The sequence below is a fragment of the Schistocerca piceifrons genome, chromosome X, assembly GCF_021461385.2.
Source record: "Schistocerca piceifrons isolate TAMUIC-IGC-003096 chromosome X, iqSchPice1.1, whole genome shotgun sequence".
Classification (NCBI taxonomy): domain Eukaryota; kingdom Metazoa; phylum Arthropoda; class Insecta; order Orthoptera; family Acrididae; genus Schistocerca; species Schistocerca piceifrons.
Genome location: NC_060149.1, coordinates 831793004 through 831815883, shown reverse-complemented (window position 1 = coordinate 831815883; position 22880 = coordinate 831793004). Strand labels below are relative to the sequence as shown.

Genomic DNA, 22880 nt, shown 5'->3' with positions numbered 1-22880 from the left:
CTGCGATCGTAGCAGCAGCGTGGTTCCGGACTGAAGCGCCGAGAGCCGCTCGGCCACAACGGCCGGCCCTGCTGATGCTGCTAGCACTTCGTCATCATATCAATATGAACTTCAGGTCTCGAATGATGGTGACTGCTGAAATGATACGATCATAAAGGCAGGGAAGTGGAGAACTCGGTTCCTATTGGTCAATTAGGCTTACCGTCATTTTTATGTCAAATGGTTCAAATGGCTCTGAGCACTATGGGACTTCTTAACTTCTGAGGTCATCAGTCCCCCAGAACTTAGAACTACTTTAACCTAACTAACCTAAAGACATCACATACACCCATGCCCGAGGCAGGATTCGAACCTGCGACCGTAGCGGTCGCGCGGTTCCAGACCGTAGCGCCTAGAACCGCTCGGTCACCCCGGCCGGCTGTTTATGTCACATGGCGACTTTTGAGTTACGTCATGACCTTGAATATAAGTAGCAAAATTGCCCTGGATGGTTCCGCAGGGTGACCTTGATCAGTTCCTGGTGGTTTCCCGGGAGACATGGGAAGGAGGGAGGAGTGACCGAGGAGATCAACTGGGTGACCTAACACCGGATGTGAAACGTGACACCGGATGTGATAAGATCGTTATCTTGCCGTGAACTGGTACTGCTGTCCTACTTTTGCATACCTAAGGAGCATCAACAAAAAATCAACTGGGGGGTTGCCTGCTTTCCTACCGATTCATTTCCATAGTCGAAGTCACCGAGTTGTTACTCAACTCTTTGTAACGGCCCGGGACGCTCGTTCGTTAATCACTGCAGAGATTAATTTACTGTGTTTTGTACACGGAGTCATCACCAGGACGTACAACTTGTTTGTTTTATTTTACACTACCACCCTCATTGGGCTTTGGCCTCCTCAGCAGTCTGCCTCCTTACTGCTCTCTTCTTTTCTCTTTCGTCAATGGGCAATGCGAGGTGGGTACATCGGTTATCGTCAGATCACCTAAGTTAAGCACCGTCGGGGGTGGCCAGTACATGGATGGGCGACAGTCCAAGTATACCGCGTGCTGTTGACAATTTTCCCTGGAGAGGTGGTTGCTGAAGTCACAGATCACCAGTCTTTGCGCCAGTGTCCTGGATTCGATTCCAAACCTCTCCGCAGTGTCTCACGAGGTGAAGGCATGCGACACTGTTGAAGTGATCCATCCGTCGGATACGCATATGGGGCGGGGGTGGGGGGGGGGTGACACGTTAAGCCTGGCGGCCCCTTTGGTGCTGGTGGCCGGCACCGGGTGTATTTCATCATCTCCAACACGAACACGAAACTACACTACACATACACCAATTCAGTTACCTACGCTTAACAGATACACTTCCACACACAACTCACGTACTTCACGGATTAAAGGTGCCTGTGGCTCGGATGACAGAGACAATCTTTCCAACTAGGCGTCTGAACCTGCCCTTCGGGGTCACCCTGCCATTCGTGCCTTACGGCCGTACCTTTTTTCTCTTTCCTCCGAAGATCTCCATCATGGTAGAGTCAGCGATCACAGCATCCAGCCGCACTGCTCTTCGTCGCCCCTTGCATGTGATGAAATGCCATCTGTTTTTCATTATTCGCCTTGGTTCCCTGTTCTTTCATCCTCTCCTTATGACCCAACCACCTTATTGTCTAATGTTTCGTAACTTTTACTATAGCCTTCCCTTTTATATGCTATTATATTTCATGTTACGTTATAAAATATCAATATCTAGGAAACTGACTCGCATGCTGAAATTGTGTATTTTGACCCTGGTGAAGCTTAACTTTTATTCCTGTAGTGTGTGAACCACTCGAAAGTACTTCTCGTTGTATCACTTATTACCCGTTTCCTTCTCGAATAGAGCGCAGGAAAAACGACTGATAAAACGCCTCATTGCGCACAGCGATCTTGTCTTCGCTTTCCCTAAGGGAGCGATACAGAGAGGGTTGTAGTGTATTCCTAGATTCCTAACTTGAAGCCGGTTCTTGAATTCACGGAATAGTTTGCTTCTATCTTCAAGCACCTGTCAGTTCACTTTGTCCAGCATCTCAGTAACGGTATTCTATTGGTCAGACGTACCTGTGACCATTCGTGTTGCCCCCCTTTGCGTACATTGGAAAAATTCCTTTTTGGTACGAGTCCTGCACACCAGGATGCGTACTGACTATTTATTTGGTGTGCGGCTCTTGAGAGCACGAGCTGACGTAAGATTGGCCTTCCCCGGATCGTAGAATGAGCACGCTGTATGAATCGTGCCCACACGCCATTCTGGTGACGCATCTCCTGAGCGAAGGTTCGTTCCGCGGAGCCAGTGACTAACTGCGAAGGACGTGCTGGCGTGTTTATCTCGTGGGTCTGACCGCCAACGTGTCTGCAGGATTCCGAACGCTAGGTGGCTTCTCAGGAGCGAACGTGCTATGGAATTTTCCAATCTTTCTCAAGTACATCGGAATATTTAAAACAACGTCTTTGCGTAGTTTTTCGTACCCATTGGAGCGATTGTTAATCTCTTTTCGTAACAATAATATTGTTGATATGTCAATCTTCAGGTGCTGTTACTGTTATGTTTATGATTTTTTTTGTTAGGATCGCCTGTTAGCAATTAAATAAAGGCATTATTTGTTTTGCCAGACGCGTTTCGCCTCAGTTTATTAAGACATCGTCAGCTGCCTGACGTACAAAATGTATTTTCATATGTATGCAGCACTTTCAGCCTCTTACTGTACCCTTTACTCTTTTATTCTATATGTTATTCTGTTATTGTATTTCTAAGTTACAAACAGTTGCCGGCCGGAGTGGCCGTGCGGTTCTAGGCGCTACAGTCTGGAACCGGGCGACCGCTACGGTCGCAGTTTCGAATCCTGCCTCGGGCATGGACGTGTGTGATATCCTTAGGTGAGTTAGGTTTAATTAGTTCTAAGTTCTAGGCGACTGATGACCTCAGAAGTTAAGTCACATAGTTCTCAGAGCCATTTGAACCATTTGAACAAACAGTTCTGAAATAAGCACCTTTTGCTCAGAATGTATTTTATTAGTTACTGTGTATACACACACACACACACACACACACACACACACACACACACACCTTCGCCCATAGGCGTCACTAAATTCATCCCACATTTGGCGCCGCTACATAACACTAAACACTTTAACATGGTGGAAGAGTATCTGTGCTGATAACTGTTTTTATGTCGTTAGTGCTACAGCAAGAACACATGTAAAGCATTCTCAACACACACACAGTAAGTAATAAAACATATATTGAACATAAAGTGCCTACGTCAGCATTGTTCGTAACTTAGATGTATAACAGCAGGATACGCAAGCTGAAAGTCATGCATACACATGACAATGTATATGTCATGAGGCGTTTATTAACAAATCTGCTACAATTGCAGTGCACATGTATGGCGAGTAGTTACGAACCAACTGGTTTATTCCCAAGCGTGACCTAATGAGTCTGCCTCATCTTAATAAGCAGCATTAAAGTGGGAGTACATACTTTACAAATTAATCGCAGGCGACTATCACAATCAACATGTGCCTACTTAGCGAGTCAGTGACAGTCATCTGCGATTACTTTGCATAAACTGTACTGCCATTTTGATGTTTGTTACTGACAAGGAGAGGTCCCTAGCGGTGGGATCGATTTTTTGAAATACAGTGATGTAGGTTAAGATCCCAGTATCACACCCTGAAGTCATTCACCTTGGTGAGCCCTCGTTTGCGAGTAATTGACGAAAAAATGCTAAATAGCATTAAAAAGGCAAATTACACAGTATGGTTGCGAGTAATTAACGAAAAAAATGCTCAGTAACGTTAAAAAGGCGAATTACACAGTCTGGTTGCGTGGTGTAATGCACGGTGTAATGCGTAGGATAGTAGTTTCCCGTGCGTGAGGTTGAAAGTTGTGCTCTAGTTTTTATTTTTAAATCTTTATTGAAATGACTCTGATCATTATTTTTATTCGATTAATTGCTTTAAATCTAATTTTTTTACATCTGCTCCTTTGCCACATTATGTCAACCATCGTATGAATATATTTCATTTGTTTAATCTTTTCTTTACATCATTCTTTTTCCTATCGGAATTTCTGTGAATATTAATTTCATTACATGTGTCTTTTATGATATTCAATTAATTGAAAACTACCTGCCAGTGGTTGAAGTGATTACTGCAGCAAGTATCTACTAATACCAGTATCGCTGGCCCCTGTTTTGAACACAACCGAGGTAGATTCTTCCTACACATCTGTCAGGGGCCTGAAGATGGCGTAGTAAAACGCTGAAACTGGTTGCTAAATAAAGTAAGGTTGAAAATTGACGGCTGAAAGGTATTTAATTTGACATCCTCTTTACAATATGCTGTCAACGACAGACAGCGGCAGGTTGCTACAATGTCACACTTACAAATTGAGCACTTCTCAGCCATTGTTTATGGAAACGGATTTTACATAAATTTCAATTATCAGCTGCAAATAAGTGTGGGGTGGTGATGGGGGGAAGTAGCTTTTCCCAGAAGAACACTACAGCTGCTATGCCGAATGACTTACGAACTATTTCCCCTGCAGCTGTGTATATCAGTATGGAGAGATATACGTAGGTTCTGCCCTTATGCGTTTCTTGCAGTAGTATTATCAATAATTCATATCTGTATTCCGTGGAGTGTTACGGCGCTTTGTGGAAAATAAACACGTGCTGGCGTGTCTGCAAACTGTGTCGCTAGTAATTCATAACGTAAGGTGCCGGAGGTTAGGACGACTTTGTGATATACCCTGTAGCGAGGGAAGTGTATGACTACAACCTGGCGACTTGCCTTCATTCACGCATACACCATACCTTATAAACGCGTCCTACAGTCCACGCTGATACATTAATAGATCGAGAAATTTCATTCGCATTTGGTTCAAGGGCACGTTTAAACACGATAGCTCGTTTCCACCACAGAGTGTATCTGCACAACAGTGCAAATCAACTGACGACGGTATGTTCTATGTGTCTTGTGTCTTTTTCGAAAACAACTTGGTTCTGTTCATTGTCGGTACCTGCTGTTGCCAAAGTAATATTCACTTTACTCTTCGTCTCCATGTTGGTATTCAGTACTGCTCGGTTCTGTCTCTAGACTGTTTTTCCTGCAGCGTTACGTGTGCACTGACAGAGATACAGAGCAGTAGCGATAAATTTACTAATGAAGAGTTGACCGATTTGCGCCTTGTGGGTCGTTCACGGAAGAGCGTCACAACGACCTTATTCAGAACTAGAATGAAATTTTCACTCTACAGCGGAGTGCGCGCTGATATGAAACTTCCTGGCAGATTAAAACTGTGTGCCGGACCGAGACTCGAACTCGGGACCTTTGCCTTGCGCGGGCAAGTGCTCTACCAACTGAGCTACCCAAGCACGACTCACACCCCGTCCTCACAGCTTTAATTCCGCCAGTACCTCGTCTCCTACCTTCCAAACTTCACCGAAGCTCTCCTGCGAACCTTTCAGCTTTAGCACTCCTTGAAGAAAGGATATTGCGGAGACATGGCTTAGCCACAGTCTGGGGGTTGTTGCTAGAATGAAATTTTCACTCTACAGCGGAGTGTAGGCAAAGGTTCCGAGTTCGAGTCTCGGTCCGGCGCACAGTTTTAATCTGCCAGGAAGTTTCTTATTCAGAACTGTTTCCGCAGCGACGTCAGTCGCATCACAGTACGTTTGTATCTGTACGTATCCTTGCATGTTAGAATGTATTGGATATTACAGGCCTTTTCACTATTGTGAAAATGTTTTCACAGAGCCAAGGTAACTGTGGTAAAAAAAAAACACTGAATCATAATTACGGTATTACTCTGTAAGATGTGATTCCATAACTAAAATACCCAGAAAAAATTTCTGTACGATCTCCGAAATTTTGTCAGTGGAGTTGTGGTTCACCCTGTATTACTCCACCGCAATTTTAGAATTATCTTTCTTTGTCGAATTATTTTTTCGTTCGGTTTAACTCGGTCTGCATTAACTTAATGCTGAGTGTGACCAATCGCTGAATTATTTGGCACTTGCTTCCGCGTTTGGTTGGGTGGTGGTCCAACAGAGAGGAAATCTAGTTGAGCATAAAAACCCGGCACGTCAAATAAAGAACGTGTGTTGTGGCTACAGATCCAGTTCGTGAGTACCTTACAAGCAAACTCCCTGGATGATACCAGTTATCGACGATTGTCTCCATCTCGCACGAGGTTTACTGCGCAACTGGAACAGTGCCACGACACACGTTCGGCATTTTCCCTTTGACGCTGCGTAAGTGCAACTCGAAGCAGGGAGCAGTAACACGTCTTCATGCGAGACGTTCATTGTAACCTCAACGTTAAAAGAAGATATCTCGCGGTGTTGCATGTTATCTCCCAATCGTGCCAGCAGATAATAGTTAACGAGTACTGAGTCATGCTGTGTTATCAAGCGCCCCGGTGTTAGCGACAGCGCGCTGTTGCTCTCTTTCGAAGCCGTCGCTAGTTTGTTTACCTTACTTTTTTATCCTGACGTGTCGCCCTTTTTTCTGGCGCTTCAACAAACTTGTTCTGTTCGCCATCCCTCAGTGTTGAATGTGGCCTTAAACGAGTCCTATCGGTCTAAGTGATGCGTACCAGAATCGAAGAATGCTAGGGCACCTCATCGCAGGATATCGGGCTCAGTTTTCTCATTGGTTTACTGGTGTCAGAATCATCGATACGAAGAAACACAAAAGGTTACAGAACACGAAAGTCAAGTAACTTAGAGTAAACAAGTCCGTGCATAGAAAAATACTCCACGGATGACCAAACGCGGCCAACGTCGAGATCATTTGGATCGCTTCCTCGGTGCCGGACGCTGATCAGCTGGTAGTCATGACAGCAAATCCACATTTGTGGAGATTACGTTAGGACATTTAGACTTCAGAGCGTAGACGATAGGGAACAGGCCATGTAGTGTCCTTCTCTACGTCGCAAGGAGGGGGATTTCCAGATGGTTTATGCGAGCAAGGACGATTTAAATCTTGTACTTTCTAAACTCTTGCTCGCTAGTTTTAAGCGATAACGTCGCTTGTGAAAACTCCCTCTACTATTCTTCACGCTCGCACATTTAGGAATTAAGGAAGGAAGTTTGTCGTCAGCTTAGAGGACGGGCACGTCTAAACCAGGTAGCGATCAACACGGTAACGAATAAATAACTGAAATTATTTTCACTGAGCACTTAATAACACGATTTTACACATTCTTTAGAAGCAAAAATACACCGCGTGCTATCAGAGCGGCTCTCTTATTTTAATATAACTGATATACGTGATAAGCGCACGGGTGCGCATACATCTTGCTGACGCACAAGCGAGACATTTTGCAGTCAGCTCAACTGAATGCCAGAATGCCATACAAGGGCGCCAATACGATAGATTCTAGGGGGAGAGGGGGAGGAGGAGGAGAATGTCTGGGAGGGGCGGAGTACTTTTGATATTTTGGAATGGTGACTTGTAAGTAGCCATAAAGAAGTGATTCTTGAGTTTCTCCCGGCGTATTTGATAATCAAAATATCCACGGGTGTACTGCCGGTCTACAGTGTCTAACGGGCACAATATTTCGGCGATCATACATATCGCCATCTGATGATGGCGACATGTATGATCGCCGAAATATTGTGCCCGTTGGACACTGTAGACCGGCAGTACACCCGTGGATATTTTGATAGCCATAAAGAAGTTCCAGTCCAGACCCTGTTAAAAACCTGCATAATACCGATTTTTAAATCATTTTCTTGAAGGAAAAACACCTGGCTACGCCATATTTTTTCCTTCTCTGAGAGCTATGGAAAGAGGGCGGGGCGGTCCCCCTTACCATCGAGTATGAGCACCATTGGTACCATGACAATGAGAGCGAATAACTGTGTCTAATTAAGACACGTGTGGGACGTATGTCTCACAGTTGTTGCTGTGAGGCAAGTTGTGGCTGGGATCGTAGCTTATGCAGGGAAGACGAATGAACAGCAATTCTAGACCAGTAGAGCGCCGTGCTTATGTATCAGTTTGATCCTTCTTAATCCCGCATTAGACGGCAAACGAGAGGCTAGCTGGCCGTTGTATTACTTGTAGACCCATTTAACCAGTTGATATGTGAGATGCTAGCATGCAGCCGTTTACTCGCTCGTCGTCGTTCAATACGAGTTTTCCCTCTTCACTCTTCCCAGCTTTCAGCTGTAAGCACATCTGAGACATCACGCTAACACCCTCTCTACCCTCCATGGGGGTCCAAATTTGGCGAGGAAGTGTCGACAAGTTTTTTCAGGTATGCCATATATAAGTGAAATCACTCACTAACGATTATATCCTGTAGGGATACGCTTGACCTACCGTTCCATATTATGCCAGACATTTTCTAACGTTGTGTGGTTTAGTCGACATGCCATAGTGTGCACGAGAGCGTATACGTGCAACTCTGTAAACACATCTCGTGTCGCAATTATAAAGATGCTATGGAACCCGGCAATGCTTCGCAGTTGCTAAACAAAAGCAAACTGAAATATAGCATTCAACTCGCTTATTTTCATATCATTTACACGAAAAAGTTGAGCGCGTTGAATATCCCATCATTCCCAGTCGGGCTATAATAAATTCGTCGAAGTAGTGACGAAAGACAGAATTTGAAACAGGCGAAATGAAGGAGACGGCAGTAAAAACTGGTCAGCTCTGAAAGGGCAATGAACTAACAAAACCAATATAAAGCACTTAAAGATGAATAACGATGTTAAATAGTAGTAGCGATCAAAAAACAGAATGTAGTGAAGAGCACCAAAAAAGCGGCCGTAGAATAAAATTAGAATCGATTGGAGAACAGTAAAGAGATGCAAAACAAATAAAGCCAGTTTTCCTGGAACGGATCTCTTGATGTAGGTAAGAACCGTTACGGGCACCTGCCAGCACAATAAATCCAATTTCCTCGTTCTACAACTTGTCGTCCTTTCAGAGATGACGTACTTTTATACTTTCGTCACTATTTCGACTAAAAAAATTCGCTACACCGTAGTTTCTTGCCATTTTTAAAAATTTTTATGATTTATAAATCCCTCATAGGCTGCTGTTCTTTATTTAGATGTACCTGAAGATGCAACTCTATAACGTCGTGAAACGGGTAGGACTATTAGAGAACTATGCAACAGCTGTTTGCGGTTTATTTTTCAAGAATGCATACTTTTAGTGCGTGTGTCATTTTACAAAGTTTGCTGCTTCTGCTATTATTGAGCGCCTATAAACCCACCTCCCTCCCCCCCCCCCCCCCCCTTCGTGTCGACGTTCGATCACGAAGGAGAAATTTCTTTTCCGTACTGTCAATAATGAGATCCTGAAGGCGCCAGGCATCTCTGTTCCTCGAATTTCAAAAGACGTTCGATACTACTGATGTCTACAAGGGAAACATACACCCAAACGGTCACCGATTTTCCTGATCTTTCGCGTATTTGTAGTTCATACTTAGTTGTAACGTTTGGTGCTCCAGTGCGACGCGCATCTCCATTGTTTTCGGTAGGTAGAGGTTCGAAGCTTTATGCGGGTGTTGAATACCGTTCGAAAGCGCCAGCCGCAGGGCAGTGGCGTTAGCGCGACCGGCTAAGGACGTAACATGGCAGAATACACTTCTCATTAAAAGTACCCGGATGTCTATTAGCGGGCATTAATATGGGGTATGTCCATCCTTCACCTTTATGGTGGCTTTAACTCTAGTGGGACAATTTCAGTGAAGTTTCTGAGTGTTTGTCGAGGAATGGTAGCCCATTTTTTTTTTTTTTCTCAAGAGTCTAAAGATAGTGCTATCGGCTATCGGACGCAGGGCTTTGGCATTCTAACTCAAGCCAGAGGTTTTCCATTGCGTTGAGGAAGGGACTGTGGACAGGCCAGTCCAATCCAGGAATGTTATTGTCCATGAGCCATTGCCTCACAGGTGCTGCTTTATGACAAGGTGCATTGTGATGCTGGTATAACCAGTCATCGTCTCCGAACAGTTTCTCTACTGTACGCAGCACACAATGCCGGAATATGTGCTCATATCCTTCCGCATCTATCGTTTTCTTAATCGCAATTTGGGGACGATACCGTAACCTCGAGAAACATCTCCATTCCGTAACGCTACCTCCTCCGACGCTTCACTGTTGGCACTACAGATTATGGCTGGTAACGTTCTCCATCGGATTACCGCAGGGTATAGTGTGATTCATCACTCAAAATCACCTCTTCCCATCCATCTACACTACTGGCCATTAAAATTGCTACACCAAGAAGAAATGCAGATGATAAACGGGTATTCATTGGACAAATATATTATACTAGAACTGACATGTGATTACATTTTCACGCAATTTGGGTGCATAGATCCTGAGAAATCAGCACCCAGAACAACCACCTCTGGCCGTAATAACGGCCTTGATACGCCTGGGCATTGAGTCAAACAGAGCTTGGATGGCGTGAACAGGTACAGCTGCCTGTGCAGCTTCAACACCATACCACAGTTCTTCAAGAGTAGTGACTGGCGTATTGTGACGAGCCAGTTGCTCGGCCACCATTGACCAGACGATTTGAATTGGCGAGAGATCTGAAGAATGTGCTGGCCAGGGCAGCAGTCGAACATTTTCTGTATCCAGAAAGGCTGTACGGGACCTGCAACATGCGGTCGTGCATTATCCTGCTGAAATGTAGGGTTTCGCAGGGATAGAATGAGGGGTAGAGCCACGGGTCGTCACACATCTGAATTGTAACGTCCACTGTTCAAAGTGCCGTCAATGCGAACAAGAGGTGACCGAGACGTGTAACCACTGGCACCCCATACCGTCACGCCGGGTGATACGCCACTATGGCGATGACGAATACACGCTTCCAATGTGCGTTCACCGCGATGTCGCCAAACACGGATGCGACCATCATGATGCTGCAAACAGAACCCGGTTTCATCCGAAAAAATGACATTTTGCCATTCGTGCACCCAGGTTCGTCGTTGAGTACATCATCGCAGGGGCTCCGTTCTGTGATGCAGCGTGAAGGGTAACCGCAGCCATGGTCTCCGAGCTGATAGTCCATACTGCTGCAGACGTCGAACTGTTCGTGCAGATGGTTGTTGTCTTGCAAACGTCCCCATCTGTTGACTGAGGGATCGAGACGTGGCTGCACGATCCGATACAGCCATGCGGATAAGATGCCTGTCATCTCGACTGCTAGCGATACGAGGGCGTTGGGATTCAGCACGGAGTTCCGTATTACCCTTCTCAGCCCACCGGTTCCATATTCTGCTAACAGTCATTGGATGTCGACCAACGCGAGCAGCAATGTCGCGATAGGATAAACCGCAATCGCGATAGGCTACAATCTGACGTTTATCAAAGTCGGAAACGTGATGGTACGCATTTCTGCTCCTTATACGCGGCATCACAACAACGTTTCACCAGGCAACGCCGGTCAACTGCTGTTTGTGTACGAGAAATCGGTTGGAAACTTTCCTCATGTCAACACATTGTAGGTGTCGCCACCGGCGCCAACCTTGTGTGAATGCTCTTAAGAGCTAATCATTTGCATATCACAGCATCTTCTTCCTGTCGGTTAAATTTCACGTCTGTAGCACGTCATCTTCGTGGTGTAGCAATTTTAATGGCCAATAGTGTAATATCCAGGGGCGTCGCTCGATATACAACCCCAAACTTGGCTTGGTATTGACTGCAGAAGTGTGTAGCTTATGAGGAGATGCTCGACCATTGCATCCTCTGATTTCATGTCATATTTTATAGCGATTCCCCGCAATGCTCGGCGGTTCCTGTCCGTGAGTACACGAGGACTGCGCGGTCTTCGGATAGGCTGCAATTCCTTATAAGCCCCATTCGTGTATAGTGGACTGAAACGCACTCCCGGCCATTCATAATGCAGTGATGTTTGGTACTAACCGTAATCCTGAACGTCTTTAGTCTGAACCCATTTACAGCTAAGATGCAAGTGGTCAGATGCGCGAAATGGTGCCTTATTGACAACTGAGTTGGTTGTTGTGGGACAAAAGGTGGAATAAGTAGTAATGGTGTGCGATATACTCTGCGCTGAAACGCAAATACCATCCACTGTGGCAGTCGGCGCGCGGAGCACGCACTCGGCGACGCTGCCCTGTGTTGCAATTTTTAGTTTCCAGTGACTCACCGCTTGTCCTAGTACAGGCTTACGTCAATGCCGCCTCCCCTACTTTCTTGCACTGCGCGGCTTACGAATGATCTTTCAGGAAATGATTTCTCAGTAGCGTGTGACTCGTTTGCGTAGTTTTCCCGAACCGAAATGGAAATCATTAGGTCGTTAGTGTAATATGGTTTATTATCCTATTACAGACGGGTCAAAGGCGATGCAGAACGACTTACAGTATCTGAACGTGTTGTACTCAACAGCACCTCTATTTAAATTTGAATCAATGCGAGTTAACGTTCATGTGCAAGAGCAAAGAAGGCAGCAGCAACATTAACCACATGGGTGGTAAAGTTCTGGAGACTGTAGTACCATTTAAAGGAGGAATATAATAATGTCGTGTGACTAGGGCCTCCCGTCGGGTAGACCTTTCGCCGGGTGCAAGTCTTTCGAGTTGACGCCACTTCGGCGACTTGCGCGTCGATGGGGATGAAATGTTGACGATTAGGACAACACAACACCCAGTCCGTGAGCGGAGAAAATCTCCGACCCAGCCAGGAATCGACCCCGGGCCCTTAGGATTGACAGTCTGTCGTGCTGACCACTATTTTTTTTTTTAGTCTCATTTTGTTCGCTTTTGTTCGCTGAATCTCCTCAGGGCGGACGTCGTAAGACATCTGTTTATGTTCGTTGGTGATCGATTAACTCGGTTTTTTTATTACAGGGGGCAGCTAACCCTCTGACCGAACACGCTGAGCTACCGTGCCGGCAACCACTCAGCTACCGGTGGCTGACAAATGAGGAATGATAACACAGGGAAGCGATATAAAATGGAAAATGGCAGTAGTCTCTTTGCTCAGTCTCCTAACTTGAGTTACCTTCTGTCTATCATCCACGAATTACAACGCCCAGCGAGGTTCGAGGGTTCATCAAGGAGCAGAACAACAGCAGGGCCGCTGGGCTAGATGCAATATTGAGTCTCAGCCTCAAGAATTTACCACGTAAGCCTCTCGTGCTTCTTATGCATATTTACAACGCCCATCAACAGACCTATTAATTTCCATGCTAGTGGAAGACGGCCCAGAAGAACCATCGTCCAATAAGCTTACTCAGAAGTGCGACCAAGCTACTGGAACACATTCCAAAGAAGCGAATATGGTTCAAATGGTTCTGAGCACTATGCGACTTAACTTCTGTGGTCATCAGTCGCCTAGAACTTAGAACTAATTAAACCTAACTAACCTAAGGACATCACACACATCCATGCCCGAGGCAGGATTCGAACCTGCGACCGTAGCGGTCGCGCGGTTCCAGACTGTAGCGCCTAGAACCGCTCGGCCACCCCGGCCGGCACGCACACCTACCAGTCTCAGATTCTTAAGTCCGCTGTTTAAGCGAAGATCGTCTGTAGTAGCTCAGTGTGGAGAAAAGCCAGCCCTATACAGTGCAAGAAGATACAAGTCCTACGAATATATACCTTCGCAGTATACTGCGCACGCACCAATAAAAGAGGATAGTAGATCTCCACACCGAAAGCCACGTGGAAATCACCTATGAAGCGATTAGGAAAAGTTCTGCAACTTTCTACCAACTTTTTGAGACTGAATCTAAACATGGCACCATCAGTTACTCACAAGAGACGGAGTGGCGGAGCCGGTGGCTTGGCACCGCTACGAAATTCCGTGCACGCTTATTCCTCAAGGTTAACGCCCCATCCATTTGATACATACCGCTGGTGGTGGGTTTGAGAGTCCCAGATGCCCTCCAAAACCTCCCCAAAACGAAGAAATAGATAAAGAAATCTTATCTTGTTTAACGTGACACGATGAATTGCCCCATACTACACAGTAAAATACAGAAAAAGAGTGGCGAATCATTGTACCCACGACACGAGCCGCAAAGGGGAAACCCACTGGCATAAGCGACATTGACAAAGAGCAGATTGTTATGGCCCGCCACCTGAGAACGAACACCTCAGAAGCGGAGAAACTGGTCGGAAGATCGCGTGCTGCTGTCGTGAGCACGTGTGGAAAGTAGTCGACCGACGGAGAAACCACGAGCAGGCCACAAGTTGTAGGGCGTCCATCTGTCATCACAAAATGTGCAGGTCGGCGACTTGCGCGCTCTGTAAAGTAGGATAGGCTGCGATATGTGGCAATCTGGTGGCAGATTGCAATTCTGATGCAGGCACAAGTGTTCAGAAGCACAGCACTCCGCCCACGTTGATAATAGAGTTCAGCAGATGACCCATACGTGTTCCCACATTGACCCATAAGATTGCAGTGGGCACGGTATCATCGAGTTTGGATCGTAGACCGACGGAAACATGTCGTTTGGTCGAATGAATCACGTTTCTCTTTGCACCAGGTCGAAGGTCGTGTCCAGATAGGCCGTTATCCAGGCGATAGTTGCCCGAAACATGCTCTGCGCCACGAACGCAGCTCGTAGGTCCAGATTTTGATGTGCCCTATGGGAGGCATTAACGTGAGCTTCAGTTGGACTTGTGGTAGTAATTGAAGGCGCCATGGCAGCTGCATGCTACATGAACATTATAGCGGACAACATGCATACCTAAATGCTCGATATCTTGCCCGACAGCGATGCTACGTTCCTGACAAACGCCATAATCGGACTACAGTGATTTGAGGAACACGATATTGAACTTTCGTTGTTGCCTTGGCCGCCAAATTAGCTTGATCTGAACACAATGGAACACATCAAGTTCCTGCTCCGCACCGTCGGCCCGTAATTTATGGGCGTAGACATCTGGAGCCACTGAGGTCCGGAAACTTAGCAACGACTTGTCGAATCCATGGCACGCACAACGGCTGCAGCACGTTATTATGCAGGTGGTCGTAATGTTTTGGCTCAGTGGCTATATCTATATAAGCGTTGACTCTAGCTCTCACGTCTGCAGGATATCCATTAGTCCGGTGACTGAAGACGTAAAACTATCTTCATAAAACATAAATAAATAGCCGTATGCCATGATTGACTAGGAATCCCTTAGGAGGCATGTTCAGCGATCTGGTGCAAGTCTTTCAGTTGGGTGCCACCTCGGCGGCTTGCATGCCCCCACCCAGTATATCTACAGTTTAACGCGGGATTCGAACCACCTGTCGTTCCTGGTATATCTTCCCATCACTGAGCGGTCAAGGCTAGCGTAATGGCACACTAAAAAAATTCAATTTCTGATTGGGAGCTGGATCCCACGACCTTTCGGTTTCTAGGCATGCGCTTTGCCAGTAGTCCTCCAAGCGCTACTGCCCTCATATATGGGAACCCATGGAACCTGCGATGAACGAAGTAAGTTACATGTGCACTCGGAAATTACTCCTGTACGAGACGAAAAGGATCTTACCCGGGGGTTTAAAGAGAAAATGTATGTATTTCCTCTTTGATACTAGTTTTTTTGTACACGATTAGTGAACTTCAATAACGGTAAATTATAGTAGGGAAATAAAAACTGCGCTTCTAAAGAGAACAAGCTACTTCCCTAAATGTGGATACCATTAAGGGCTCACAATACTGAAATCATATATTAAAACTCTTTTTTCACTTTTACTCGACGCACAAAATAGCGTTAATGTAACTGTTGCTTCATAGATGATTATAAGTTAACAAACAAAAAAGCTCTTTCGTTCGCGCCACACACGATTTATCAGCACTGAGATATGGAAGGCCTGTGCAGAAAATAAACGTAAGCTCGGGAGGGGGGGGGGGGGGTTATAACGTAAATGGAGATACGCCATTAGCTTGCACTTCGCTCAACTGTGGCCATGACATTAGTGGGGTACTTTGAAACTTCGATTTAGCACGAACCTGATAGTACTGCTCAATCTTTCCTGCCGTGTGTTATCTTTTACTGATCGTTTTGGCATTTACAGTAACTTATGACAGCTGAAGATGTCCGCTTAGAATTTCTACTGACAACCGGTGTCGCGAGTTTGGGAAACAGTTATTCCGCTTTACAACGTCCGCCAAATGCAGCGAGTTGTTATATTGAATATAGAGGAAGCGCGGCAGCCAAGGGAAAGCGTGTGAGACTACTCGACAATGCCAAATTGTGCGTATTTCCTAGGCGACTCATCGTGCTTGACGTAATTGGGATCTGCCGTGTGTGGCGCTGGCGAGGCGGGAGGGGCGATTTCATGGCCAGCAAGCGCGCTGGAGGGGGCGCTGACGTCAGCGTGACACATCTGGCCGCTGGCCCCTGTTCCTGGCGGCTGGCAGTCGGCATTGCTGTAGCAATGAAGAAGGACGCGCCGTGTCTAGTGTTAAGGTTCCTGCCGCTGCATTCCTGGGGTATGTAGCATAGCATTTCTCTAGCAAAGCGCTTTGTTTGTTTCTCCCCCAATGCTTTTTAAGTAGAAGCTTCGCATTCCCCATGCGGATTTTTCTTTCCTTTACCATCTCAACACGTAGTGAGCGAGTGATATAGAATAATTCATTTCTGTGCTATTCTTCAGTTATTTTTTCGTAATCGATTAGACAAAAATGGTCTCAAATCCCATTGTTCGTATTCGAATGTGTATTCTGACAGAACATTGAAATACTTGTGTAGTTATTAGCTGTCTATCCCGGAAATGAGACTTGATTACGCACAGCTACCCAGTAGCTCACATATTTAATGTAACACTTAGGTAAATTGTGGCGTTTCTTTCCGTTTTAAGCTGTATTTTTGTTTTTGTGAAAGTGTTAAAAACTTGCATGCAGACGCTGTTAAGTGTTGAAGTAGCTATCTTCGTCTGTGTACCTACATTAAACTAGGTTAGTTGTGGTGCTTTTTCTGTCTTCAGTAGGTGCGCTACTATGTCCTAAAGATAGGGCTACTTTGTCCGTTGATACAACGAATTAGTCTTCAGATCATTGGCTGGGGTCGGTTTGCTATGCTTAAATACGAAAACATTGGAATTGTTTATCGTGAAACCATTTGCCTCTGACTCAACGGAGGCTACGCAATGGTAATCGACAGACGGGTGTACTGTCTGCAAAGTGGAGATTACGTTTAGACTGCACAGAAGTGTTTGAAGAAGGGCGGAAGGAGGCGCAGCACTTGTTGATAGCGGGTGAGTCAGACGTGTGACTCACGGCAGCTGACTCACGCCCGGCCCTCAATGGAATGGCCGGTTGCTCGCTTGCTCACAGCTGCCGAGGCTGTAAAGTGAATATGACAGTGTCTCTCCTGGCCACTAGTGATTACAAATAGCGCCACCGTAATGCTGAAGAGGCAGTCAGGTAGGAACGTCCTGTTAAAAATTTCGCAGTGGGATCCACCGTTTCAAGTTCTCCATATTTTGTGCGATATATGTACGTAACATGCATAAACGACTCATCAGAGTCTAGTATGTTATCCAGTATGCTTCTCTGAATTTTCCTTTATTTTTGTGAAGTGTTAAATGTGACAGTGTTTAAACATGTCGCGAACGGGAACATTATGCTACACTTATGGACAATCTGTTGTAAACTTAGCTTGAAACGTTCATCGGCTTCACCAGCACTCAACTGAATTGTCATCTTGCTGGTATAAACCAGAGACCTGGGACTACGTAACGGAGGTAACAACATACTTGAGGTTACGGTATCGCTTTAGTCACATGGACTGCCTTGTAGCAGAAATGAATCTTGCTCGCTTGGATACTATCACTATTTCCGGTTTGCATTACGTTCTGTTCTCTGTAGCTGGGTTTTCTAGATAGCTTTGGTCCGCGGCAGCGGTGCGTCTTTCGTAGTGGAGAATGCTTTCACTAATTGCGACGATATCTCTGCTACGAGGCCGCACTTTAAAGTTTGTATAAAAACAAACATTTGTACCAAAAATATTTAGAGACTTATTAGTTTGAATCTGATAAGCTGTAAAATGTGTTGGAAACAATTGTGGAAACAGTTTGCTCTTCTGATACTGATGTTATGGCTTTGGAAGGATACTACATTGTGATGAAACTCGCTGTCGAGATTTAGAGCTGTCAGACAGCACATACGGCATGCATTCGACGTGTCACCGTTCCGGTAGTTGCCACGCGTACTGACAGCTGAAGAATGCGCCGTCCCACGTTTTTCTCGATTTTATCGATGGCTTGTGGCAAACGTTTAACGCAACAAAAGAAACAAGCTATCAGTTTCTTGAAAGTGCTTCGCGACAGTTACTTTTAGTCGTGGAAAATCTAGTCTGTTGGTGTTTACACCCAAACCTCCAGATGGACGCTCAGCTCTGTACCAAACGTTGTTTCGATCGAGTATCAACCAAAACACCGATTTAGTTTGTACTGTCGTCCAGTAGAAGATGCGTAAACGGTAATTAAAGTAACAACTACGGAGTATAGGCAAACCATATCTGAAAGCTCAATGTGTAGATCTCTGGTTGGTGTTAGTAGAGCGTCAAATTGTGTTAAAGGTCCCGAGTTGGAAACACGTTGTGATTTCTTAACAATTATGCGTGAGATTGTGGGAGAATTTTTCTACCATGTAAAAGGATGTTTGAGTTTGTAGCAGTGCTCTTTTAGCAGTCTACTTTCGCTGCGTTGGTTGAAAGTAGCAAACGCACAGCGTCAATTTGTATAGATAACACACCTATCTATATAAATCAACTCTACATGTTTACTACCTTCAGCTAACGAAGCGAAAGCAGACTGCCAAAAGAACATTGCTACAAACTCTGAAACATCCTTTTACATGGCAGAAAAATGTTCCCATATAACAATTTCACGCGTAATCTGTTAAAAAAAAAAGGTATCAGTGGATTTCGAACTCGTGACCTTTAGTAACACGATGTGGCGCTCTGTCAACTCACCAGAGCTGCACATTCACACTTCAGGTATGGTTTGCCTGTACTCCGTAGTTCTGGTGTTACTTTTAATTACCGTTTACGCATGTTTTACTGGACGTCAGAACACAGCACGAACTAAATCGGTGGTTCGGTTGATACCCTACAGACACGTTTGGTACCGATCAGTGTTTGGAATCTGAAGGTTTAGGTGTTACATTACTGTTAATACGGATATTTCAAAGTTGCGTTTCGTCATATGATGGCGCATACGAATTTAGTTTGGTCGGCAGATTTTTTGTTGAGTATTGTCTTTACACCATTTGACTTTGCGTGTTTCCGACCTACGGTAACATAGAGAGAACAAATCTTTTGCACAGCTAAATACTTCTACAAAATTGAAATGTGTGGCAGCCTAAGATGGGGCTGTCTACCAGTAAGTCGCATGGGAATCATTTTCTGGAATAGATTTTGATAATTGATCGCTGACTGAAGCACTACCACGATAAAATTCTTGCAATTTTCTCTGAAGGTGATCAGCAAAGGCTGAACAAAGCTATTAGAGGCAATGTTTTTGAGTCAAGCCTCCATGAAAATCGTGAAAGCATTAAAGCGGGATTTTCATTTTTTCACACTTCCTGCTTCGTGGGTCGTTGTAAGCAACTACTCGCAAAATTAACAATTAACAAATTTTATAATACTCACATCTGAATATTGTAGTCGTTTGTAATAACGTACGACCCATGTGCTACGTTTGCAAGGCTGTGCTTATACCCCCTAAGCTGCATAGAAGGTGATGCCCTTATTGGTATTACATCCATTTTCTCTATTGACAAGGAAGGCGTTGGGACTACTTTGATAAATATCTGCCTTTGTTGGTGCAGACAGTGGTTTTTTAATTTGGGAAGTCACGAACTTATTTAATCCGTGTACGTCGGTGCAGCAAGGTGGTTACTATTTCTGCGTCTTAAGTTGACTTCACAAACTCATAAAATGTACACACACAATGAAACGGAATGTACACTTGCAGGGACGTGGCAAGGCGATGGAAGAAAATTCAGTAGCGAAATTATCGTAAAACTTGGGCTCAATTTCATCGTGATAGTCTGACGCACGTCGCTCTATACTACCTCTGGATCGCGTGAACAGCCGTATGTACTGATACTTATTTTACGCTATAGGGCTTACGAAATTACCCATTGGGTACAGTTCAAAAGCAGGTGTTATCGGTTATGTGGCAATCGGAACGTTGTGATCTACCTGTAACGACATTGCCCCTAGTAACAAGAGATCGTGCAAAAAATCGGCGCGCTTTCACCCAAAATATTCCGTCACGGATAGAACTAAGAGGGTAGTTAGTGTTAAAAGTTAACAAGATTGTTCCATTAAGCATAGACGTTAAATACAGACAGTACGTGCACAGGGGCCTGGAAGTACAGCATGTTATCCTTCGGAATAAATTGCAGACACAGGTAACATCTTGGTGTGCTAGATGGATCATCGCTTCTATTATTTAGAGGATAGTGTTGCTGCAATCTAGATGGATTACATATGAGGAAATATTTCCGATTAGGTATTGAAGACACCTTGTGCAGGCTGTAGAGAAACGTGAAATCGTCGTACAACGTATATACGCGATGGAGTCGTAGCTTGTCATAATGTCAAATGACCGGAGACTGTCAGAATGAAATCTCGCAAGAACTTAATTCGAAAAGAAAAATTGGGAGCAGTATCTACACTTTGCCCCTTTCGTTAAGACTGCGTTGAAGCTTGCCCGGAAGTGTTGGCTCTTCCGGTGAAAATAAGGGATATAGGTCATAAGCAACACCCGTGTCCGTATTTAACAGCAGTGCGTGTCCGTGGCTGTGCGCCCAGTAGTAAGTTTCTACATCGGAGATTTAGTTGTCTGTATGAGAAAGTGATAAGATACGCTTGTCTCCTATTGATGCAGAAACGGTGCACATTTATAGCACTGAAAGGAGTCACACGTTTCCACAGGTATGTCGACGTTCCGTGCCATAGATAGGGCACTACAGAGGGGGCAGCCGCTCGACAATTGCAGTTTGGAGAGAATAGCTTTCGAAATGTGGTGCTACAGAAGAATGCTGAAGATTAGATGGGTAGATCACATAACTAATGAGGTATTGAATAGAATTAGGCAGAAGAGGAGTTTGTGGCACAACTTGACTAGAAGGGATCGATTGGTAGGACACTTTCTGAGGCATCAAGGGATCACCAATTCAGTACTGGAGGGCAGCGTGGAGGGTAAAAATAGTAGAGGGAGACCAAGAGATGAATACACTAAGCAGATTCAGAAGGCTGTAGGGTGCAGTAGGTACTGGGAGAGAAGCAGCTTGCACAGGATAAAGTAGCATGGAGAGCTGCATCAAAGCAGTCTCAGGGCTGAAGACATCTCCAGCTTCGCTCTACTCCCAAACCGATGGCTTCCACCTCAGACGTATTAAGAATCGCGAGACGCGTTTCCTCGCTATGTTCGGGGAGGGTCCGACGCACCTATCTGTACTGCAGCAAGCCCTGGTCGTCCCCGTAATTTAACGGTGAGATTTTTGTCGCTATTTAGTATCTATTTGCCCATTTTACATCTGCGTCTACACGGATACTCCGCAAATCACATCTAAGTGCCTGGCAGAGGGTTCATCGAACCACCTTCACAATTCTATTATTCCGATCTCGTATAACGCGCGGGAAGAATGAACACCTATATCTTTCCGTACGAGCTCTAATTTCCCTTATTTACCTTGGCGGTCGTTCCTCCCTATGTAAGTCGGTGTCAACAAAATATTTTCGCGCTCGGATGAGAAAGTTGGCGATGGAAATTTCGTGATATGATTCCTTTCTTTTAATGTCCATCCCAAATCCTGTATCATTTGTGACTCCCATATTTCGCGCCAATACAAAACATGCTTTTGTTTGAACTTTTCCGATGTACTGTCAGTCCTATCTGGTAAGGATCCCACACCGCATAGCAGTATTCTAAGAGGACGGACAAGCGTAGTGTAGGCGTCTACTTTGTAGGTGTGTTAAATTTTCTAAGTGTTCTGCCAATGAAACGCAGTCTTTGGTCAGCCTTCCCCACATTTTGTGTATTCCTTCTAATTGAAATTGTTCGTGATTATAATTTTATGTGGCAGTACAGGAATTAACTGCTGCCAATTTTCGGACATTTTTCTCGTTACTTTCCCGTAAGAGATGAGTTAGCACGGAGGCCCTGATACTCCGTGATTGAGACGAAGTCGTCCTCCGTCATCCTATAATACTGTAAGCGAGCATTCATTTTGCAGTGATTTTTGTGCACGTTTATTGGCAATTTTGGAAAGAGTAACTGCACAGATGTGGCTGTTTTCAGCGGGCGGCCACAAGGAGTTCCAACGGCGGCACTCTGCGCTGTGCGAGAACGCGCTGCTGTGCGCGGACGGCGACGCGGAGTCGTCGTCTGCGGCAGAGCGCGTGGAGGAAGCGCCCGCGTCGCGCGTGCTGCCTTTCCTCGTGCTGGGCAACGCGCGCGACGCGCAGAACCTCGACTGCCTGCGCCGCCTGGGCGTGACGCGCGTGCTCAACGTGACGCAGCAGCTGCAGCCGCCGCCTGCCGCGCCAGACATCTCCTACAAGCAGCTGCCCGCCGCCGACTCCACGCACCAGAACATCAAGCAGTACTTCGAAGAGGCCTTCGACTTCATCGGTGAGCACACTAATCCAACCTGGCACAGTCATTACCATCTAGAATACGGATTCAGAGTTCTCGGGTTCGAACTTCCGTTATTCCTTGGTTTTTATGTCACGTACAGTTTTTCGTCCTTCGGCAATGTGGAAAAATTTCACCCTGGCTGGGGTCGAGGTTGAACTAAAGATCCACCCCCAACAACTGTCTGGGTAACTCAGTTCGAAGGTCTGAGCAAGACGAATTCGTACAATCGTGACTATTAAAGCCCTATAGTGTTAGACATTT

General features: G+C 45.4%; 1 protein-coding gene and 1 non-coding gene across 2 annotated transcripts in view; one reads left to right on the top strand and one right to left on the bottom strand.

Moving 5' to 3' along the window:
• Positions 1–22880, top strand: part of LOC124722729 (dual specificity protein phosphatase 10) — a 228982-nt gene that overhangs the window by 171173 nt on the left and 34929 nt on the right. Inside the window, exon 4 of the mRNA XM_047247870.1 lies at positions 22281–22613. Within this exon, the coding sequence (XP_047103826.1) occupies positions 22281–22613 (333 nt within the window). The remainder of the gene's footprint in view (positions 1–22280; positions 22614–22880) is intronic.
• On the bottom strand, positions 5335–5409 carry Trnaa-cgc. The gene has a single exon. It is a non-coding gene; the product is annotated as a tRNA-Ala (tRNA).